Source organism: Prionailurus bengalensis, chromosome B2 (genome assembly GCF_016509475.1).
Source record: "Prionailurus bengalensis isolate Pbe53 chromosome B2, Fcat_Pben_1.1_paternal_pri, whole genome shotgun sequence".
Taxonomy (NCBI): domain Eukaryota; kingdom Metazoa; phylum Chordata; class Mammalia; order Carnivora; family Felidae; genus Prionailurus; species Prionailurus bengalensis.
Window position 1 is genome coordinate 11320260 of NC_057349.1, and position 13844 is coordinate 11334103.

Below are 13844 nucleotides of genomic sequence, written 5' to 3' on the forward strand. Positions count from 1 at the left end.
GCGGAGAACGCCTGTGTCCCTGTGATACCTCTTTTCTCTGGCTAGGGTTGATTTCTATAACTCACACACAAAGAATCTAAACAGTAAAATTGAGATATCCTCAGGTAGTTGATTTTCTTACATATTCTGTACTGACTTTTTAAAAAGTCTCAAGGGACACCTGGGTGGCTCAGTCGGTTAAGTGTCTGACTTTGGCTCAGATCGTGATCTCATGGTTCGTGGGTTCAAGCCCTGAGTGGGGCTCTGACCTGACAGCTCGAAGCCTGGAGCCTGCTTCGGATTCTGTGTCTCTCCTCTCTCTGCCCCTCCCCTACTCACGCTCTCTCTCTCTTTCAAAAATAAAGGGGCGCCTGGGTGGCGCAGTCGGTTAAGCGTCCGACTTCAGCCAGGTCATGATCTCGCGGTCCGTGGGTTCGAGCCCCGCGTCAGGCTCTGGGCTGATGGCTCAGAGCCTGGAGCCTGTTTCCGATTCTGTGTCTCCCTCTCTCTCTGCCCCTCCCCCGTTCACGCTCTGTCTCTCTCTGTCCCAAAAATAAATAAACGTTGAAAAAAAAAATTTTTTTTTTAAATAAAATATTTTTTTAAATAAATAAAAAGTCTCGAGATGGGAGATAAATTACATATAAATTATTTTAGAGCTATTGAATTGTTCTCAGAGTTTTCTAAAAATGCCTTTAATTTTGTATTTAAAAAAATTTTTTTTATGAGAGAAAGATTGCGAGCGGGGGAAGGGCAGAGAGAGAGGGGGACACAGAATCGGAAGCAGGCTCCTGGCTCCGAGCTGTCAGCACAGAACCGGATGCAGGGCTCAAACTCACCAACCGCAAGATCATGACCTGAGCCAAAGTCGGACACTTAACTGACTGAGCCACCCAGGTGCCCCATAATTTTGTGTTTTAAATAATAGATTTCCTGAACCTCTATAAAACAGTGATTTATGAAATGCCCTGCCCTGCCTAAGTAGCAGGCATGAATGCAGGAGTATACATGCTCCGTGTTCTCAGTGGCAGGCAGGCCGACACAAGAAAAGTGTGTAATAGTCCATTTGGGTGGATGTGGAAAAAAAAAAAAACACAAAGGGATATAACCAAAGCTTTTACACTCCTGTGGCCAGCTGGAGATCTGGTTCTCTAAAGGGTTAATGGTACAGGGACCACAGAAGGTTGCCTGAAAGATGTACGTTGTGAGAGATACTATCACATAAGGGGGATTTCTGGACAAAAGAATGAAGGGACAAATAAAAAAAAAAACGACCCATAGAAAAAGTAATCCAAATAATTTTCCTCCTACTCCATTGTAGTGTATACCGGTCACTTATTTTAATAAGAAGGAGAATTTAAAAGTATGTTTATGCAAACATGTATTATGTATATGGCACACACCTTTTAAAGGTCATTTTAAAAAAACAACCGCTTAAAAAAATTTTTTTAATTGTCTTTCATCCTTACACCTCTGGACTTTCCCTCACTTCTTAGCCAATGTGATTTATTTCTTATCAAACATTACATTACAAATTCACCAGAGTGGCTAAGTTGATGGGGACAGGACAGAATGCCATATGTATGTGCCTTAAGGCAGTTATCCTGCTGGTTTGCAGCAAATAATCACATCCCAGATTTGTTTATTGGGTGTAGCTTTAATGTGTGAATTGAAAATACGTATCTTAAAACCCATAAAATATTAACACTTATTTATATTGAAATAATAATAAAATAATACTTTCACACTGCAAACTCAGAAAGCATAAGAGAGTCTAAAGAGAAAAACCAGAACAACCAAATCCTATCTCTAGAGAGAGTGCTACAACAGTAATGTGTTTTCTCTGTCTACTAGTCACGTACGAAACATATATGTGTATGTTCCTGCAAATTGAGATAGATTAAGGAGACATTCTTGTATCTTTACTATCTTCTCTGGTATTTCATCAGCCGTTTCTCATGTCACTAAGTATTCTTTAAAACCAAGATGTTTTCATAGCTACATAAGTGTTCTCCCATATGGTGGTACCATGGTTATGTAATCTTTTCCATTATTAGATTTAGTCAGCAAATGTAAGTACCCTTGAAAACTCTTGAAAGTGCTAGGAGATGAAATCCACTGATGATTGAAGGCAGTCCTGGTCTGAGGAATCATAAACTCCAGGTGAAGAGACAGCACATTGAATGTTACTACAGAGTGTGGTAAGGCTGCATTAGGGCTGTGAAATGGCCACTCACACCAAGAGCAAGGATGACACTGCTCAGGGAAAGCAGGTGGGAGGAGAAGAGAAACACATTTTCAAATTGACAATTAAAATCTCCAGATTTTCATTTCCAAGCATACATCCCCCAGCTCATTTCTCTGCAGCCGCTCAAGATACCCAACCCTTTCCCCTCTTCGCCAAATCCCTCACCCCTGGGAAGCCACGCACACGGGACATGAGTTGCAAAATTAGACAGGTGCTCAGAGTGGGTGCTTGAAGACAAGATGCCCTGGGGAAGGGCAAAGCCAGAGCCCTTCACCACAACCCAGGATAGAGTCCAAGGAATCACAGGCTGGCCTGAAACTCAAACCTGACCAGCGCAGAAGAGATTCAGGTTGGCAAAGGGAGCATGTTTTCCCTCTTGTGGGCTCACGAGCCCTTGCTAAAAGGTCCCACTGTCTTTGCTCCCCTTTTATTTTTTAATTTTTTTAAATTTATTTATTTTTGAGAGAGAGAGAGAGACAGAGAGACAGAGCATGAAGAGGGGAGAGGCAGAGAGAGAGGGAGACACGGAATCTGAAGGAGGCTCCAGGCTCCGAGCTGTCAGCACAGAGCCCGATGTGGGGCTTGAACCCACGAACCGCGAGATCATGACCTGAGCTGAAGTCAGACACTCAACCGACTGAGCCATTCAGGTGCCCAGAGATGCTTCTTTTCAATGGGCTTTCCTCTCTTCCTGTCTCTCGAATCACTGTCAGTACATTCTGGGATGTAGCAGTGTCATTGGAATCATTCTGGGATTCCTTCCAAACCGCGTGGAAGTGTCCAGGAGTCCACATGCCTGGGCACTAACTCCCCCTCCTCAGGTTCCTCAGCCCCGCCTCGGCGGTAACCACCCAGATGGAGCTGGGTCTCTGTTTCCCCTCCTCTGCCATGTGGTACTTTGCACGTAGGTCACCTACTGACCGCAAGTTCTTCTCTTCAAATCGTTTGCCCCCACAACCCTCAAGGCTTGTTCTAGGTGGAAGCAGGAAGGTGCCGGCAGGCTATTCCAGGACCTTGTAAGTGAGGAGTGTCAGAGAGAAGCACAGAGGAAATCCACGGAGACTCAGCCACGGGGGAGGCCACATCCATCAGAGCAAGCTCAAAATGTCAGAGCCGGACTCAGGGCATTTCTTTTATTAATCAACCTGTGTATGTATGTACGAAGATTATACCCGATAAGGTATTTGAGAAACCTATCAGCATTGCCTCTAGAGATAAGCAAAATGCTCAGCCTGGGTCCTGGATAAATGCTACCTTTTAAACAACGCTTCCTGTAATACTAGAGAATTATGAACGAATAGAACATCTGGGTTGAATCCCTGTAAGTTGTATCCTTTTAAGTATTCATCCAATCATTCATCCAAAAAAACCATTTGTTGGGCTCCTCCTGTGTGTCAGGTGTATGCTGCACACGGGGGGATAATAGTGTCTAGCCAAAAAAAAAAAAAAAAAAAGATGTGCTTCCCGCCCCCCTGGAGCTTATAGTTTTTCTTTTCCAGAGATAAGAGCAGAAGAAAGAGGGGATGAAGATAAAGAGTAACTCTGAGACCGTACAAAAAGCAAAATTGGACTCCATGTACTTGGTGAAGCAGAAAAGGGACAGGTGGGGAGGGAGGGATGCCTGGGTTAGGTCGGTAGGGATGCTGGAATAGTTTGTGATTCTTTCCATGGAGAGCCAGAGAACAATGAAGAAAACGATGTCTAGGGATGCCCAGCTAGAATGGGGAGAGCCTCAATTCTTAGTTCAGAAGCCTTGTATCATTGAGAAAACCCTCTCAATCAAACGCCACAAACTTAGGTTTCCATACTTTAAATTTACCATTAAAGACTTGACGGTATGAGTCGCTGGGATGGATGGTCTGTGTGTGCACCCCGGTGTTTTCTAGAACCGCCACGCTGCCTAACCACCAAGTGAAGAGCGACTACTGTTCACATTCTCAAATATGTCACATGGTGTTGAAGCTTTCTCTGGTTTACCTCACCGAACACCTCGGCCTCTTGGTGCAGTTTGACTGGTTGCCCCGCAGGGGCAGCAAAGGATAAAAAGATAAGAAAGTAGGATTATAAGGCAGCCTGAGAGTCCCACACAGTCTGGCAGAATATCACTGAAGGGTCCGTCGAAGCTTTGAAATGAGTTGGGGTCTTTGGGTCCATCTTAAAACAACGTTGGAGTAGAGACAAGTTAGAAGAAAGTCACAGATCAATGAAATCAGTCCGGAAAGCATCTTGGGAAGGCAATCTATTGCAGCATAGACTTCCTCTACATCTGTACTGTTCCATGAAGTAGCCGCCAGTCACATGTGAATCCTGAGCATTTGACATTGTCTGTTTTTGTCTTTGTTTTATGTTTTGTTCTGTTTTGTAAGAGAGAGGGAGACAGAGGATCCGAAGCGGGCTCTGTGCTGACAACAGAGAGCCCGATGTGGGGCTCAAATTCACGAATGTATGATCATGACCTGAGTCAAGGTCAGAGGCTTAACTGACTGAGCCACCCAGGTGCCCCCCATCTTGGGGTTAGTCTGAATTAGGATGTGCTGTGAGTGTAAAATATACACTAGATTTTATGTAGTACTGAAGATAATGGCTGTAAAATATTTCAGTAATTTTTATAGTGATTTCATGTCAAAATGGTATTTGGGGTTAAACAAAAGATGTATTAAATAATTTTCAGTCATTTCTTTTTACTTTTTAAAAATGTGGTTCCTAGAAATTTTAATTAATAATTCTATTATATATGTGGCTCTTGTATTTCTATTAGACAATATTAGTTCTAAAAATATTCCATTTTTGGTGTCCGGAGTGTATTTCTTCCTTTTTTGTTTCTTTTTCCCTTTTTTAGTGGGCTCCATGCCCAACATGGGGCCTACAACTCACCACCCTGAAATGTAGAGTCACATGCTCTACGGAGTGAGCCAGCCAGGAACCCCCTGAATGTATTTCTTAACTCAAAGATTACTTCAGGAAATAATTTCTATTTGATATGACTTCAGTTACATTAAAGCTCCCTTCAGGGGTTTTAACAGGGGATAAAAATCCCATTTTTGCAAAAGTCTAGCAAATAAGAGGATGAATGACCATAATAATGATCTAAATGAAAAAAAAATGATGATTTAAGTGAAGGGAAGTGATCTGATATATGGTCTTACGAAAACAATGTCCATGTAAGACATGGGGGGGGGGGGATGGGGGGAGGAGGACTCCTAAAAATGAGAAATTGTAGTAGCACAATGGATTCCTGAGAGAGGTGGTGTTATCTCCTGTTTGAAAAATTTCAAACATATGGTACATGGTCTTTGTTTTCAGTTTTGACTGAAGTTGGAAGAATTGAACCTGGTGATGATGTGAAGGGATTGTAATGCAGTGGTTTTCAAACTTGACTGTACATTATAATCACCTGGAGCATTAAAAAAAAAAAAAAAAATCCAGCTGCCCAGACCACACTCTGAATGAAAGAAACCTCCAGATGAGACTCAGGTGTTTACCATGTGCCAAATTTATCAAGTTTGAGAATTTCTGGGATAGTTAAGAGCGTGGGCTGTGCAAACTGGCTTCAAATCCCAGCACAGACATTAGCTAGCCATGTGTCCCTGGGCAAGATACTTAGCCTTTATGAACTCTATTGCAGAGAAGGGGGGAGGGGGGCTGGAAAACATGCCCTTATGGGATTGTCATGTGGTTTAAATAAGGTAATCTATGTAAACCACTTAAAAGAAGGTAGGCGTTGATCAGGTTCTCTAGTGATTATGACTAACAGCTATTTTCTTTTTCTTTCTTTTTTTTCAGTTTGCCTACTTATTTTTTAAAAAAAATTTTTTTTAATGTTTATTTATTCTTGAGACAGAGACAGAGCGTGAACAAGGGAGGGACAGAGAGAGAGGGAGACACAGAATCTGAAACAGGCCCCAGGCTCTGAGCTGTCAGCCCAGAGCCCGACGCGGGGCTCAAACTCACGGAGTGTGAGATCATGACTTGCGTCTCAGTCCGACGCTTAACCCACTGAGCCACCCAGGCGCCCCTGACTTATTTTTAAAGCGAGAGCGCACGCGCACAGGCAAGCAAAGGTGGGGGCAGAGAGTGAATCCCAAGCAGGCTGCGCTGTCAGTGCAGACCCTACCCAGGGCTCGAACTCACCCACCCGGCAGATCACCATCTGAACCAAAATAAAAGTCCCATGCTTACCAACTGAACCACCCAGGCGCCCCTCATTAGCAGCTTTCTTATTTCATATTCTTCTGGAAGACATTCCCAGCCATCGTTCCCCCATCTGAAACTCGCCGATCGGGTTTCTTGTATTTTCCTATAACATTCCTTTGTTCATACAGGAATTCACTTTTACAAGTGTTCACTAAGCTTCTACTTCACTACAGGTGTGATGGAAGAAACAGGCACACCGGCCTCACCCCCTTGAAGTTTAAATGCCCTCATGCGTGTGTCCCAGTCAGATCTCAAGCGCCCTGAGCTGTGGGACCACGCGTCATGCCTGGCCAGCCCCGGGATCCAGCGCCCCGCGCTGCGGATTGGAAAGTGCAGGGTGCCAGGGATGGAAGGCTATGTTCCACTTGCTCTGCCACCTACAGCCTGGGTGATCGGGAGCAACCCGCTCGTGCCTCTTCAATAGGTGTGCTTCCTCGTGCGTAAAGTGGGGATGACCCACCCACGACTGTCGTGAAGGCGACAGGTCGGCCCACGCGCGGTGGTTACAGCTTGTTAAGCGTCCACGATAGGGCCCTCCCGAGTCAGTGCCGCGCGCGCCCACCAGGGGGAACAGCAGGCGGCGGCCCAGCGGCTGCGCGCTGGACCGGCGACGTCAGGACCAGCGCCCCGCCCCGTGACCGTGACCGAGCGCGGCGCCGCGGCAGCGTCGGTCCCCGCCGGCTGGCCGCGCAGCCGGAACGCGATGGGGACCGAGGCGTCGGGGAGCGGGCCGGCGCTGCAGGAGCTCGTGCGCGAGGCCGAGATCAGCCTGCTCGAGTGCAAGGTGTGCTTTGAGAGGTTCGGCCACCGCCAGCAGCGGCGCCCGCGCAACCTGCCCTGCGGCCACGTGGTGTGCCTGGCCTGCGTGGCTGCGCTGGCGCACCCGCGGACGCTGGCCCTCGAGTGCCCCTTCTGCCGCCGAGCCTGCCGGGGCTGCGACACCAGCGACTGCCTGCCGGTGCTTCACCTCCTGGAGCTCCTGGGCTCGGCGCTCCGCCCAGCCCCCGCCGCCCACCGCGCCGCCCCCAGCGCCCCCGGGGCCTTCACCTGCCACCACGTTTTCGGAGGTTGGGGGACCCTGGTGAACCCCACGGGGCTGGCGCTGTGTCCCAAGACCGGGCGGGTCGTGGTGGCGCACGACGGCAGGAGGCGGGTCAAGATCTTTGATTCCGGGGGAGGATGTGCTCATCAGTTTGGAGAGAAGGGGGAGGGCGCTCAGGACATTAGGTACCCACTTGATGTCACCGTCACCAACGACTGTCATGTGGTTGTCACCGACGCCGGCGACCGCTCCATCAAAGTGTTTGATTTTTTTGGCCAGGTCAAGCTTGTCATTGGAGGCCAGTTCTCCTTACCTTGGGGTGTGGAGACCACCCCTCAGAATGGGGTCGTGGTAACTGATGCGGAGGCAGGGTCCCTGCACCTGCTGGAAGTCGACTTTCCAGAAGGGGTCCTCAGGAGGACCGAGAAGTTGCAAGTTCATCTGAGCAATCCCAGAGGGGTGGCCGTGTCGTGGCTCACCGGGGCCATTGCAGTCCTAGAGCACCCTCCGGGCCTGGGGACCGGAGCCTGCGGCACCACGGTGAAGGTGTTCAGCCCAAGCATGCAGCTCGTGGGCCAGGTGGATACCTTTGGGCTGAGCCTCTTTTTCCCCTCGAGAATAACTGCCTCCGCGGTGACCTTTGATCACCAGGGGAATGTGATTGTTGCAGATACTTCTAGTCAGGCTGTCCTATGCTTAGGAAAACCTGAGGAGTTTCCAGTCCTGAAGCCCATGATCACCCATGGTCTTTCCCATCCTGTGGCACTGACCTTCACCAAGGAGAACTCTCTTCTTGTGCTGGACAGTGCAACCCATTCTATAAAAGTCTACAAGGCTGACTGGGGGTAATAGGGTATGGGGGGAGGGGGGGCGCTCTGGGACCTGGAATCTGAAGGCCTGGAACTTCCGCTAATGAATTGCTGAACCCTGGATAAGTTAATCTCATCTATCCAGCAGGGATAATTATAACTGCCTGGCAAACTTATAAAGGTTGAGGTAATTATTAAAGAATAAAAGTTAAATCTACCATTTATCGAGTTTGTACTCCCTGTGCTAAGAAATTTGTAAATATTAGCTCATTTTATCCTTACAGCTCTACCTGGGGAGGTAATGTCTATTATTAATCCCATTTTAGAGGTGAGAAAACTGAGACCCAGAGAGTTTAAAGACTTTCCCAAGGTCACATTTACTTACTGTGATAGTCACAATGGGAACTGAGTTCTGACTCCCAAATCCCTTGCTCCTAAATAAGATAACAGATGGGGGGGGGGGGTGGAATATGTGAATGTATACTGTCACTATGTGTACTCTATTTACAGGTAGCTATTTCTTTTGGTTGGATGTGCAGAGAAAGGAGACTTTTTTTAGAGAGTTCAAGAGAAAAAGGACTGTGTGATGTGCATCGGTGTCGTTCAACATGCAGCTTCTTTGATGGCACGTTAGATGGGATAACTATAGATCCTGAGTTACTTGAGCAAGAAGAACAGTTGAACGGCCCGTTTAAAAGGCAAGCGTGTCTGTTAATATCTGTGTCTCCCCCACCACAGGCACTCAGGAAATACCAGTTGGCTGGTGGAGAAAAGCCTGTGTGGGCCTAAGTTTTGTGGGGTTTTTTTTTTGTTTTTGTTTTTTGTTTTTTTGAAAGAGAGAGTGTAAGTGGGGGAAGGGCAGAGAGAGAGGGAGACAGAGGGATCTGAAGCAGGCTCTGTGCTGACAGCAGAGAACTCGATGCAGGGCTCGAACTCTTAAATCCATGACCTGAGTTGAAGTCAGATGCTTAACCGATAGCCACGCAGGCACCCCTGGGCATAAGTTCTAAAGGACCACAGAACACTCTACATTCATATCAGTGGTTGGAAGGCTAAAGGGCAGTCTTGCTACCTGTTTGTGTTAATGAAGAGATAAGTCACCACAGCGGTTGGTGGCAGAAATGAATTTGCCTTCCTTTTCCTAATCAGTGGTAACCTGGTCACTTTTGTGATAGAGATTTTATCTGTGCCATTTAAATTTGTCCCATTGCACACACTGTATACTCAGGAACCAGCTCCCTTGAGGCTCCAACAGCCTTCAGGCCACTGGTCAACGCTTAAATACTTCTTGAATTAGCTTTGACCAAGATAACACCTGCTTTCGTGGCACAATCGATTGAGCACACAGGAGGAAATTTCAGGTGAGGCAGCCGGTTCATTATAAACCATGTGTTTTAAGCTAGTGTAAACATTTCAGGGTTTAGGGCTGCTGGAATAGTACCAAATCAGTGGCATCTTAGAAGCAGCAGCAAAATACATTTTTTCACGGAGAGGAAGTATTGGTTCTGAAAGGTGAGGATTTGCTTCAGGTTATAGCTGATGTTATCAACAGTAGGTTTCTATTATACAAACAGTGTTGGTTTTGTTTTGTTTTTGAGAGAGAGAGAGTAGGGGAGGAACAGAGGGGAAGAGAGAGAGAAAAAGAGAGAGAGAGAGAGAAAGAGAGAGAGAGAGAGAGAATATCCTAAGCAGGCTCCACATTCAGCACGGAGCCCAGTGCAGGGCTGGATCTCAGGACTCTGAGGTCATGACCTGACCCCAAATCAAGAGTCGGACGCTTAAACGACTGAGCCACCCAGGTGCCCTTATTATAGTTTTAATAGATACAACGTAGATACCGGAGATAGCTCCTAAATTGTTCCAGGAGGTTCAATTTGTCCGTTGGAGCTAAAAGAGAGAGCCTGGTCCGTGCCAGTCCACAAAAGCCCATTGTGTTTTCACTGCTTCCGATGCACCACGCTAAGATTTCAGGCACACTGGACCACCGTTCGGAAGTGCATTCCAAGCAGGGATTCTCATAACAACCCCTGGAAGTCATCTTTAGGTCAGTGACCTCACTGATACCCTCAGTTGTGTAGCAGGAAAAGCTGTCTCAGGCAGAGATAAATGTTCGGTCTTGATCACTTGCAAGTGGGACAACTGTGGATTGACCTTTAAAAAGATTTCCTCAGGAACGATGATTTTTGTTAAGGTGTAGTTATCCATTTTTGAAAGAGAAAGAGGAAGAAGGAGAGGGGCAGAGAGAGAGGGAGACTGAGAATTCTGAGCAAGCTCTGCCCTGTCAGCACAGAGTCCAATGTGAGGCTCGAACCCACAAACTGTGAGATCACGCCCTGAGCTGAAATCAAGAGTTGGACCCTCAACCGACTGAGCCATCCAGGCACCCCAGGAACAATGACATTTTAATGACCTCAGGGTCAGTGGAGACAATTCAAGGGATTTTCTCCTATTTGGAATTATTGGTGGCATCATCTTTGACTAGAGAGCTGTGCTTATGTCTGGTTTAGACAGCACTGGTAGGACAGGTGTAGGATGTGCACCAGGTGTGGAGGCATGTGGTCAAGGTATTACTTGTTACCTTGTCATTACGCTACCGGAAGTATGGGGTGTGAGTGCTTGAGATGGTGTGGGAGCGAATCACACCACAAGGTGATAGTGAATGACCTTGGTAATACCTCTACTTGGTAGATTACCAAGAAATCTTAAAGACAAAGGCGCTCTTCCCAGGAGTGGCATCATGGGGGAGCAGGGTTTCCCTGGGGAAGACACAAAGCTTGCTGTTCTTGGGTCTCCAGGCTGCACCTGCTAAGGGAACAGCCTCAGTGACCTGCAACACAGCAGCTGTATTCATCTTCAGGACTGCATTCCTTAAAGCAAGCTGGTTAAAAGGCTTGCCATATTGCCCCACCCAACTCCAGGCTATTAAAGAGATTGGAGCCTCTGAGACCGGCAGGAAGAAATGATTGCAGCAAGAAGTAAAAGGTTCAGAGGTGATGGAGGAGAACTGGAATGACCCTCCAGAGACCGGAGACAAAAGAATGTGACCAGGAGTAAATGTAGGAGCTAACAGTCTCTTCCTGAATGTCCCCCTCCGCCGTGTGCCTTTAGGCCAGCCCCACGCCCTCTGTGCCACCTGGTGAGTCCCTAAAAGCAAGCACAGACACTTTGGCTCTGGTCTCAGCGGTTGTGACATCATCTTCCATCTGTTCTAGTTTTGCCCAGTTCCTGATCCTTGAATTGTCTCCTGTTTTTGACCTTGCTCTGACTTACCACCTAGACTTGTTTTCTCAGTCTTTTTCCTTGGCATTTTCTAAGAACTTGAGTTCAGATGTATAAACCTCCTCCCTAGCGGGTCTCACTCTGGACCCCAGAACCCAAGCCATCACCCATTTGCTAGTGCCTTACGTAGCCCTTTCCCAGCTCCTCACTGGGGTCTGCACCCTGCTTAGTGAATGATGCCTCTTTTATGGAAGAAGCAGTACTCCGTATATCTCAGAAAAGTGAGGAAAACCCCTGGTGAATGAAGATTTAATCATCCTTACACCACCAGCCACAGGGAGAAGAAGAAATGCATACTGGTGGTCAGTGTTCCACTAATACTGAGCCACTATGGTGGTGAACCATGGTTACAAGGGACATGAACTCTTTTCTCGAAGAATATGTAGGGGAAAAAAGGGGGGGGGGCACCTGGGCTCAGTCAGTTAAGCATCTGACTCTTGGTTTTGGCTCAGGTCATGATCTCATGGTTCATGGGTTCTAGCCCCACGTCGGGCTCTGTACTGACAGTGCAGAACCTGCTTGGGATTCTCTTTCTCCCTCTCTCTCTGCCCTTCCCCATCTTGTGCTGTGTCTGTCTCTCTCAAAATAAAGAAACTTTAAAAAAAATATGTAGGAAATATGATACTCAGGGGGCACCTGGGTGGCTCAGTTGGTTAAGAGTCTAACTTCGGCTCAGGTCCTGATCTCGCGATCTGTGAGTTCGAGCCCCACGTCGGGCTCTGTGCTGACAGCTCAGAGCCTAGAGCCTGCTTTGGATTTTGTGTCTCCCTCTCTCTCTGCCCCTCCCCCACTCATGCTCTGTCTCTCTCTCTCTCAAAAATAAAACATTTAAAAAAATAATGTTTACTAATGAAAAAAAGAAAATATGATACGGAGGCTGCCGAGACTCACCACAACTACCACACTGAACTGTCCTGGCGTCTGCTGTGCCCCCTCCCACTGCCCTGCTGATGAGCCAGCCCTTGGCCACTGTGCGTTCACTGCATGACCCTCTCCCACAATAGCTGGTTGGATAGGCTGCACATCTCAACAAAGCACAGCCTATCTATCAATGTCCCACCAAATGTATTGACTGGACCAGGAAAGTGGCCTGTGAACTGGCCTGGGATGAACAAGTTTTCCCAAAATGGGGCAAGAAGATCTGATTAGAAGTTTGTCCTTGAAGTTGTAAATGGAGTAGTATGGACCAAATCAGGCAGGTGGAAGCCTTGGGGGATGCTAAGCACATACTCCTTGGGAGACAAACACAGAGCAGCAGTGAGCAAGCCACAATCCCAAGTGAGAAGCAGCTGGGGGCAGCGGGGGCGGGGGGGGGGGGGGGGGGGAGAAAAGACACAAGGGTGAGGAATCCAGGTAGCAGTTGAGGGGGAAAAGGCACCCAGAGAAGCTAACGTGTGCGGGTTCGTTTTCTCCAACAGAAAACACCTAACAAAAATTATACCGTGTGGTTGATTTGTTTGGAAAAAACAACTTGAACCTACTAATATTGATGCCAAGAGTAGGGAATGATTTGTGAGGGGGCCACACTCTCATCAGCACCCCCACCTCTGACACTGGTGGGTCCTGAGACCATAGTTCAAGTGGAGCCCCATGGGCCACAGGCCTAAGTATTTGAGTTACAAATCAAGCCCAAAACTGTTAAATAAAGTAGATCCGATCCTCCTCCTTTGACAAAGGTAAAGATAAATGTTTAAAATAAACTTTCAGGGGCACCTGGGTGGCTCAGTCAGTTAAGCGTCCAACTTTGGCTCAGATGATCTCGTGGTTCGTGGGTTTGAGCCCCGCGTTGGGCTCTGTGCTGACAGCTCAGAGCCTGGAGCCTGCTTCAGATTCTGTGTTTCCCTCTCTCTCTGCCCCTCCTCCGCTCATGTTCTATCTCTTTCTCTCTCTCTCTTAAAAATGAATAAACATTAAGAAAAACATTTTTAAATGCACTTTCATTACACTCTGGAAAGCCAGCTTCCATTTTAGAATACTTGAAGTTTATGCTCAATTTTGGGGTGCCACATTTTAAAGAAAGATCATGATAAGAGTATATTTAAAAGATCTGAAGGGGCGCCTGGGTGGCTCCATTGGAAGAACATGTGACTCCCTCTTTTTTTTAATGTTTCTTTAAAAAAATTTTTTTAACACTTACTCATTTTTGAGAGATAGACTGTGAGTGGAGGAGGAGCTGAGAGTGAGGGAGACCCAAATCGGAAGCAGGCTCCAGGCTCTGAGCTGTCAGCACAGAGCCTGGTGCAGGGCTCGGACTCACGGATGTCACATCATGACCTGAGTTGAAGTTGGACGC

At 47.3% G+C, this 13844-nt stretch overlaps 1 protein-coding gene across 1 annotated transcript; it reads left to right on the forward strand.

The window, feature by feature from the left end:
• Positions 1-7034: 7034 nt before the first annotated feature.
• On the forward strand, positions 7035-8494 carry NHLRC1 (NHL repeat containing E3 ubiquitin protein ligase 1). Its single transcript, XM_043590737.1, has one exon. The coding sequence runs from the start codon at positions 7125-7127 to the stop codon at positions 8310-8312; it is 1188 nt and encodes a 395-aa protein (XP_043446672.1). The 5' UTR covers positions 7035-7124; the 3' UTR covers positions 8313-8494.
• The last annotated feature ends 5350 nt before the right edge of the window (positions 8495-13844 follow it).

Bases quoted from the DNA above. Each gene is read 5' to 3' on its own strand.
- NHLRC1 (XM_043590737.1), top strand. From the start codon at position 7,125: ATGGGGACCGAGGCGTCGGGGAGCGGGCCGGCGCTGCAGGAGCTCGTG.